The sequence below is a fragment of the Olea europaea genome, chromosome 21 (assembly GCF_002742605.1).
Source record: "Olea europaea var. sylvestris chromosome 21, O_europaea_v1, whole genome shotgun sequence".
NCBI classification, from domain to species: domain Eukaryota; kingdom Viridiplantae; phylum Streptophyta; class Magnoliopsida; order Lamiales; family Oleaceae; genus Olea; species Olea europaea.
This window is the reverse complement of record NC_036257.1, coordinates 17,112,979-17,122,260: the sequence shown is the minus strand read 5'-3', so window position 1 is coordinate 17,122,260 and position 9,282 is coordinate 17,112,979. Positions and strand designations below refer to the sequence as shown.

At 36.8% G+C, this 9,282-nt stretch overlaps 3 protein-coding genes across 3 annotated transcripts in view; 1 reads left to right on the top strand and 2 right to left on the bottom strand.

The window, feature by feature from the left end:
* LOC111370218 (glutamyl-tRNA(Gln) amidotransferase subunit A, chloroplastic/mitochondrial) overlaps positions 1-2,435 on the top strand; it is a 6,838-nt gene extending 4,403 nt beyond the window's left edge. The window contains exons 3-8 of the mRNA XM_022991904.1: positions 8-106; positions 286-363; positions 589-682; positions 1,030-1,079; positions 1,380-1,493; positions 1,836-2,435. Coding sequence (XP_022847672.1) covers positions 8-106; positions 286-363; positions 589-682; positions 1,030-1,079; positions 1,380-1,493; positions 1,836-1,928 — 528 coding nt within the window. The 3' untranslated portion in view covers positions 1,929-2,435. The remainder of the gene's footprint in view (positions 1-7; positions 107-285; positions 364-588; positions 683-1,029; positions 1,080-1,379; positions 1,494-1,835) is intronic.
* Positions 2,436-2,482: 47 nt separating this feature from the next.
* On the bottom strand, positions 2,483-4,893 carry LOC111370955 (V-type proton ATPase subunit D-like). Its single transcript, XM_022992867.1, has 3 exons — positions 4,761-4,893; positions 3,725-3,769; positions 2,483-3,549 (listed from the first exon to the last, which is right to left on the bottom strand). The coding sequence occupies exon 3, from the start codon at positions 3,530-3,532 to the stop codon at positions 2,747-2,749; it is 786 nt and encodes a 261-aa protein (XP_022848635.1). The 5' UTR covers positions 3,533-3,549; positions 3,725-3,769; positions 4,761-4,893; the 3' UTR covers positions 2,483-2,746.
* Positions 4,894-5,838: 945 nt separating this feature from the next.
* On the bottom strand, positions 5,839-8,949 carry LOC111370954 (citrate synthase, glyoxysomal). Its single transcript, XM_022992866.1, has 10 exons — positions 8,931-8,949; positions 8,674-8,736; positions 8,415-8,524; positions 8,017-8,136; positions 7,818-7,893; positions 7,667-7,740; positions 7,451-7,571; positions 6,530-6,627; positions 6,310-6,433; positions 5,839-6,226 (listed from the first exon to the last, which is right to left on the bottom strand). Exons 3-10 carry the CDS (start codon positions 8,489-8,491, stop codon positions 6,095-6,097), a joined length of 822 nt encoding a protein of 273 aa, XP_022848634.1. The 5' UTR covers positions 8,492-8,524; positions 8,674-8,736; positions 8,931-8,949; the 3' UTR covers positions 5,839-6,094.
* Between the last annotated feature and the right edge of the window lie 333 nt (positions 8,950-9,282).

Below are 9,282 nucleotides of genomic sequence, written 5' to 3'. Positions count from 1 at the left end.
TCCATTTTTTATTTTTATTTCTTTTTGTAGATATGGAAACCAGGTATTGGAAGACGAACTTAATTCACTTTATGGCCATTCCCGTGCCCAAGGTTTTGGCTCTGAGGTATGAATCATCTAAATTTGTCTTGTTCAAAAAGTTCTTCTGTTCTATTTTGGATTTGATAATAAGTTCAACAATTGTGAAAAGTCCTTTACGATAATATTGTTCAACTTGTGTCTCTGGCTCAAGGAAAATTTCTGCAATTTGTGACATACCAGTGATGTTCGTTTACAACATTATAGGTGAAAATGAGAATTCTAATGGGTACATATGCTCTTTCTGCTGGTTATTATGATGCGTATTACAAGCGTGCACAGCAGGTACAATAATACTCTCTCTTTTAATTTTAATGAAGTAGCAGCAGGGTTAAGATGACATGGATAATGAAAGGCAACATAATGTGATTGTTTGATCAACAATTGGGACTGGAAGTAATTTGGTAATAAATATTCTTTATAATGTTTTTGACGTTTGTAAGGTTATGTGCTCTTATTTACAATTTTTAGCCCCATACAAGGAAATCTGTGATCATGTTAGTGTTTTAGGTGCGGACCATAATTCGAGATAGCTTCAAGGCAGCCTTGGAGAGAAATGATATTCTGATATCACCTGCATCTCCATCTGTTGCTTATAAGATTGGTATGCCTTTTACATACTACGCCCCCGTTTGGCCCCCATTTTTTTTTTTTTTAAATTTAAATGTTTGGAATAGTGTTTTTTTTTAAGGAATGTGTAGTTGAAAAGGAATGAAAAGTTTTCGATTTACGTGTAATATTGTTTTATAGAAGATTGAGTGGTTGAAAATAAGAGAGGAAAAAAATTGAAAGAGAATGGGGGGCCAAACAAGGGGGCTTTAGCTTAGTGTTCAACACGTATATCCCTTTTTCTGTTAGCGTATTGTTCAACACATATCTCCTTACCATTGTTGTTTATTTATTTTGTTATTCAGGGCTAATTATCCTTAGTAACTTGGTTAATATGTCCAGGTGAGAAGAAAGATGATCCATTAGCCATGTATGCTGGAGATAAAATGACTGTGCGTTGCTCTAAGCTCTTTTGGGTTTTTATTTATTTATTTATTATTATTGTTATTATTTTTAATGGATGATGAAAGCAATTGTAACCACTTATGCCACCCGGACATCCTTCCCATGTGAAAGTGTATGGAGACTTATCGAAATCCTAATTCCTTGCCAATCCAAGAAATCATGACAGTCAAAATATTGGTCCATGGAATCAAAGCCAATTTGGGCTTCCATAACGATTAAGAACCTGTGCAAGGGGAGACCACAGGAGCTGATATCCATTTTTTATGATAACTTCATCCTTAATGCAGGTCAATGTGAACTTGGCCGGGCTGCCTGCTCTGGTTTTACCATGTGGTTTTGTTGAAGGGGGATCCACTGTCCTGCCTGTTGGTTTTCAAATGATTGGAGCAGCATTTGATGAGGTGGGTGTATATTCCTTTTTCATGAAAATAACGACATTTTTTCTGTTCATCCGTAGCCCCTTCTTTTCGCTCAGAGTATTATTAGATATAGAACTCTCCCCCTCCCTCCATGTATGTGTCAGTGTATGCGAATGGTTCATCTATCATGTTAAGTTTGTCTTTATTCGAGATTTTTAACAAATAGGGTCAATCCATATCAGCCCCTGAGATTGTTTTCTACAATAAGCATTTGTTTTTTAACATTAAAAGAAGGAAATGCCTTGCTTATTTATGACTGGTTTGCATTGTTCTGTAATGCGTCGCTGCAGAAGTGAAGACTCAAAAAGTATAGTTTTATTGCAGGAGAAGTTGCTTAAAGTAGGCCATATCTTCGAACACACACTTCAGGTTTCCTCTGCCGTCCCTCCATTGGTAGCAGACGAATTGACACGCTAATTATCATCCAGTATTGCATGTCAAGGAGAACAGAAGCAACTCATTAGACTATGGTTTTTAATCAACTCTAATTTATAACTTATTTGGACATCTTGTTTGGGCTACTGTATTTATGTTCTTAATTTCTTGCCCGGCGTTTTTGTGCAATAAACCCCTCTGGCCGAAGACTAGTGGTAGGTGGTCCTCTCCAACCAGTCGAGTTTCTCCATTCCTTCTCCCCCTTAAGTGCTGATCTTCCTGAGCGAGAGAATTTTGGATGTGTCGACCAGGCGAATGATTCATAGCACCTCTTCCATGCTTCATAATGACGTCATACTACGACGTATAGGGGATTCAGTTGTTTCTCAACTCCGTTATCCCGGATGCGCCTGAAGAACAACTCTTGGTTGCACACTTTTCGAGCATTTCATTGTTTTAGTAGCTTATTTGCTAGCAAAATTTACTCTTGTGATACAATGTACAATGAGTAAGGTTTTTATATAATCACTGGAGGGTTTTATCCTTTCATTACATGCTCAATAGGTTCAAGATCTCTCTTACACATCGACATAAAATTCAATGGAAGTAAAAGTTGGCTCAATAACACTAGACACTTTAAACGTTTCTTCAGCCAAATGATATCCTCGCAACAGTTGGATAAGGGTTCTGTTCAATAATAGATAAAATAAATACAAATGATTGTAAAGCTCTTATTCGAAACACGAAAATCTCGTTGGGACAGGTCCATCTAGTAATAAATTCATTTCCTTCTACAGAAATCAAGAAACAGATCAAAGCCACACAACATATTATTGGGGTACGGTAAACTTACGTCCATTTCAAAATATTATGTCTTCATCCTTCTGTGCAGCCTGGGATAACATGTTATGTGCTGAACCAATAGGTACACCCTTCGTCAAAGAAATTTCCTCGGCCATCTTCTCCTCTGCAAATGCCTTGGCAGACAAACGTTGTCTCTCGAGCGCTCTCCTCTTGTAACCTTGTATCTTCTTCAGCCTGAAGAAATCCTCTCTTTCCAATTCATCTAGCTCTCCCTTGATGTAACTAATTGTATTCTCCAGCCGAGGCTTCACAACGTTCTCCAAGGCGTTGACCCTACGATTTGTGGTCTTTATTGCATCGTCAAGGGTTAAAAATGAAGTCTGCAGCGTAGCAAGCTCAACAAGCAATTCAATGGATTTCACATAGGCTCCACGGCAAGCCTGTATCTGTTGGCCACCTCTTGCTAATCCAGTCAAGTCATTCTTCGTCTCTCCATCAATGAAGTAATCAAATTTCGGTAGTTTTACACCAGCAACATTTTCAGTGCGGGATCGGACTTTAAGGGTTGCACTCGATACATTTTCAAGGACGATGTGCTTGATGTTCTCACCAGCAACATATTTTGCTTCTGTCAAGGCAAATGACGAAGATTTCATGATTTCGCCCATTGATTCCTTAGTTGAGACAATCTTCTTGAGAATCTGCCGGAACTGAACAGTCAAAGCATCACTTTTCTTCTTGAGCAAAGCGTGGCCTCTTGTAGCCCCGACAAGCCGAGCCTTCACAACTCCAAGCACTGTAACAGTAGGAACAACATTCAAGCGCTGGGTCTGTCCAGACATTTCGTTGAAATTTGTAGCTGAAAAGGAAAAAAATCTTGTCTTAATGGCCAAAGAACATAGTCCAATCCCACAATTTTCAATATGACATCAGAAGCATGTGGACATTTACGCTGAATTGTATGCTTCTCAACAATTAAATCTAAGAAGAACGTTCACAGGTGCTGTATGGTTATCAAGATTAAAGAGAGTAACCTGTTTTTGGATCTCTCTTTTATGGGGCTTCGTCTTCCTTTATACCTGAAGCAATACAATGTAAAGATACCAGGAATATCACACAAACCATTCAACATCAAGTGGCACAGACATAGCATACAACCAGCCTAACAATAGGATGCTTTGATGAGTCTAACCAATCCACCTTGTTCTTTTGCACAAGAAAAAAAGAAAAAAAAAATATTAGGTTACAAATCAGAAAATACATGGAATGTTGTATTGGGGGCTCCTAATCCAAATATCTAACAAAAACTAAAGACAAATTTGGTGTCAGAATTTTACTATGGAGAAACAAAGAACCCCAAGAACCTTGAATAGAATTGTAGGATATGGTGTAATGAAGTGATCTCCTAATAGAGTACAAACTGACCTACTAATTTTTATCTGCTTGGCTACTTGACTACTAACAGAACTAAAATTTAAAAAATTTATACGGAAATTGCAAATTTATCGACAAACTAAAATTCCAGGGACTGTAAACGATTCTCTGCATCTAGGATTCAGACTGGGGTTCCTCTTCTACGGATAGAAATTCCTTTTGAACAAGCTAATAATCTATTTTCATATTCCACGATCAGAGAATGATTTTTTTACAGCCAATAATATTTATCTGTATTTCTAACCTAGTGCAAGTGTATGTAACTCATAGATCCAGCAAAATATTCGAAACTCCAAGATATTAACAAAATCCGACTAATAAAAACCCCCGAAGTACTTAAAAGCATCACATTAAGGAAAAAATAATAATAACAAAGACAATGAGATCGCAAACATATAAAGATCAAATACATGGTAAAAATCATTGATTAACGGCTATCAATCTAAAATATAGACAAAAATAACATCACGAATTACTTAATTAAGGCTTTCAAATTTTAGGAAAAGAAATCCCCAAATACGCCCTCATAATCAGTAATTTCCACCTACCACTACAAATCTGCACAGATACACGTATATATACGTATACATGCAGATAGAGACACAGAGACATTCAGAGAGAGAGAGAGAGGGGTACCGTGGTCTGTGTACAGATCGGACGGAGAATCGCAGGAGCGGATCCGGAAGCGACGCTGGAGGAAGAGGTTTAGAGAAGGATCGGGGAAGACTCGCTTGGCTGTGCTGTCTCTTCCGATAATTTAATTAGTTATTTATTAACAAAACAGTTAATTACACTAATGGTTAATGAAGTTCCAGAAATCTTTCAAATTAGTCCTTAACGTTTTTGTGTGACCCATTTAATCACTAAAGTTAAATAATATTATGTAGTTGGTTTGATTAAGGTCATAACTAGCATGGTTGCGGTTGGAACCTCACGTGACTAATGAACGTTAACGAGATCTATTCCTTCTAATTGACTTCTTGTTTAGCTATGTTAGGACCTTTTTTATTTTATTTTAACGATAAAAAACAAAGTTAGTGCTAAAAGAAGCGGTTTGAAAGTTTTTGGTAGAACATGAGGTTGATAATCATATTTCGGTGTCAATGTATAATGCGTCGATGTCGGATTTGGAGTGCATGACACCATAAGGAAAGACTAATTATACAATATTATTAAGCCCCGTTGGATCTCAATTTTTTCAAAATAAAATTGGTAGAATAGTATCTTTTTGAAAAATAAAGAAATTTTTTCAATTTACGTGTAATATTAATTTTATGGAAGATTGTGAAATTGAATATAAAAGAGAAAAATTAATTTAATGAGGGACAAACGGGGGCTTAAAATTGCCCAAATGTAGCCAAAAAATATTTTAATAACCAATTTAAAATTTCATATGAACTTCATGACAATTTGTGAAATTAAAATGTTTGACCCAAATTTAATGCTTGTCCGGACAGGTGGATCGATGTGCCATGGATCAATTGCCAAGTCGCAGCTCCATATTTGGTCACAAAATTTCTGATTACCCTTTATTTTTATTTTTCTTTTGTAACTGATTTTTCACTCTCTTTTTGCTTCATGTTATCTAAAATTCATAATTCGATGAATATAGTTTCATAACATAATACATGGCTCCACAGGTCGTAAACTTATTTTCTCGAAGAAAAAAAAAAATTTCTCGAAGAAAAAAAAAAAAGGAAAAACAATGACGGTATCTAGAAAATAAACAGTGTTCATCTTTTCAATGTCAAGAAACAAGAAATTCCAAAGGATTGTTTATTACTGTAAAATAAGGGATCATCGACACACTGATTATTGTTACATACTATGTGCTCTATGCAGTCTTACATAGTTACATTAATCAGTTTAAGATGGCAAGAATGTCCAGAGTCTGGAATGATTATTACTTATTTTCAGAAATTTATGAATTTACCTAGGCATTCTGATGTATGTATCGATCATAACAGAGTCTAGATCCCAGATCCCGCCAGCCGCCTCTTAGTAGCATTGGAGACCGACACTTGACTGAGTTTATCTGTTTCTGCCGAGCGCATTCGTTCTTGTAGTGGCATATAATGCCGTAGCCAAACGCCAGTATACACCTGGAATGCAAAACTAAGAGTAAGATGCAGTGACATTCTCGGTTCTTTAGCCAAATGATAGATTGAAGGGGGAAAAAACTGACCTGCGCCGGTCTCATTATCTTTGTATCAGGATCATCTAAAGATTCGCGCCAGTGAGATAAATATCCAGCCATTCGAGGAATTGCAAATAGAATAGTGAAGAATTCTGGGGGAAAACCCATTGCCCTGAATTGTTGTAACGACGATGTCAATGTTTTAAAAGAATTTACGTAACAATTTTTCCAAAAAATGGAGCATATGCAGTGAACATTCTGTGCATACCTATAGATTAAACCAGAATAGAAATCAACATTCGGATACAACTTCCTCTTCACAAAATACTCATCTGATAAAGCAGCTTTCTCCAAAGCTATGGCCACCTGCAAATGACATGAATCAGGCATGGTCATATGTAGATTTGTCGTCTTGAGTTTAAGACTCAAAATACCTGCCAAGGAAACCACAGCCATCAAGACTCAAGGTTTACTTTGTTTAAATTGTAATGTTTATCTTGTATTGGAAATAGAGTCTGGTTCAACCACAGTGCCAAGGGCTGACAGGATCATTACCCTTATGTACATTTCAGAAATGACGAGGAGCAACAAGTAAAGAAGCCCTTGTGTTCCAATTACCAGTCTACATCCTCCACCAGGCTCCTAAGTAAATATCCCTATCTTCTTCATTCATCACATGTTTTTTCATTCTAGTATTTGAGAACGATCATCCTTTTGTCCTTGATGTGTCCATTGAAAAGTTATTAGGAGCCAGGGGCAGGATGCTTCAGTTTTCTAGCACACAAAGCAGTTACTGACAGGATATAACTTTAAAATACTCAAGTTATTTCTGTTTGAACCTTAAAAATCCAAACAGATCAAGCCATAGGAATGTTTTTCTTGAGAGGAAAAGAGGAGTAAGCTTAATTTCACCATATATAAGCTTAATTTCACCATATATGGACTTTTAATCTATATTTTAGTTCAGAAAGGGGAAATTGGGTCCTTGACGAGTTCATTTTCATTTACGCAGATGATTTCTATAGTGATATTTTGGGATGTTAACATCAGGCACAACATAAGCTTGTCCGGTACTATTTTTTCTTTGAAAGGTTTCCACTTGTTAAAGACTTAGTTACTTTTTCGATATAATCTAAAAGTGTTGAATCGATAATTCATTTAAATTCACTTTGAATAGACACAAACCCACCTCTATAAGAGGATCCCGGCCAACAATGGAAAATACTTCCTCTGCAAGATTCTTGATGACTTTTGCTCGCGGATCATAATTTTTATATACACGGTGCCCAAAACCAGACATCTTACGCTTCCTAGAGAATATGGAGTAATATAAGCACGTGAACTGCAGAAGTTAGGCCATGATTAGGAGCATTTGGAATAGCTGCAGTCAGACGATGATACCTACCTGTTCTTTACACCTTCAATGAACTCTGGTATCTTGTCAACGCTTCCAATCTCACTCAACATCTTAAGCACAGCCTGAAGCATAAAAGAAAAAGAAAATTCATAATAAAATTTTGTAAGAGCAACTTCATAAGCGCTAAAAAGCTGATTACCTCATTTGCTCCACCATGAAGAGGACCATATAGCGCCCCAACTGCTCCAGCAAGGGCTGTATATACATCAACACCACTGCACAGGCAGACTCACAAGGTAACTAATAAAAAACAATCTCTTTCACCACTGCACAGGCAGACTCACAAGGTAACTAATAAAAAACAATCTCTTTTTTAGTGTAGACAATAAGATGCATACCTTGAAGCAAGGTGGCGTGCTGCTGCAGTAGAGCAGTTCATTTCATGTTCTGCATGTAATATGAAGAGAATGTCCAGAGCTCGAGCAAGACGAGGATTGGGTTTATAAGACCTATTACCCCTGTATGTTTCATAACCAAAATCTAAGTTAAAAATAAACGCCCAAATTTCTATGGATCATATTATAGTAGAATAACTTGGTGTGGGAAAGCTAATTAATCTGGGTGTGAACTTGTTTGTGTTTAACCTAAAGTGACTATGATTCACCACTATCCTTTGCCTTGTAAAGAAAAAATCAGATAAAGAAACTCACTCCAACTAGACCAGGAAACATTCTCAAACTGTGTTTACTCAGTTATTATTGAATAAGAAAGAACCAAAGCAGGAAATAGAACATACAATGAATCAAGCATGTACAAGAAGTTCTCAGTGTATGAGAGGTTGCTGGATGGAAGAACAGGTGACCTTCCAGCCATCCTCAAGTAAGCTGCTGCAGCGATTGTCGGGGCCTGTAAAGTGAAAACACAATGAGTACTCTTCTATTGCTGCTACCAGAATTCGTAATAAGTTGAACAAGCAGCATCCAATAGCTTGGCTAATATTTCAACTGTTTTAGGTGATCAAAAATAAGTTCGAGTGAAGGGATAAGGGAATAAACCTTCCCAAGTATGCGCACTATTTGTTTATCTCTCACTTGTTTAGATTTGTATATATCTTGGCCCTGTATGAAATATGAACCAAATCATTAGAATAGTAATATTTGGCATATATTTATTTTCTGGAACATGACAGCCAAATGTAATAGCAACAAGATAATCCACTAAAGTGGGATGGTGGACATCGACAGCAACTTTTCTGAAGGAACAAAAGCAGCTTAAAGCCCCTAAGAGTTATTCACAAAGGACAACTGCTCACTTAATTGGTATGGTGGACAATGGCAGCAACTTTTCTGAAGGAACACAAGCAGCTTAAAGCTCCTAAGAGTTATTCACAAAGGATAACTGCTCAAAATCTTGATGCTACTAATTTTTCAGAAGTTAGAATGTCAGAAGCAAGTGTCTAAAGGTAAGTAGCTTGGACTACCTATTCTAAGCAGTGAAAGTAGGGACCACCAGAATTAGAGATTGAAAAAAACTGCATATTCTAGATGTGTGATAGGCACCTCAAGAATGGGGAATTCAGCGTTAACTTCCACAATCAGGAAGCCAGTGTCAGACTAATATTTTATGGAAAAGAGAAGAGTTCTAAGAAATTTAAGATCATAAAA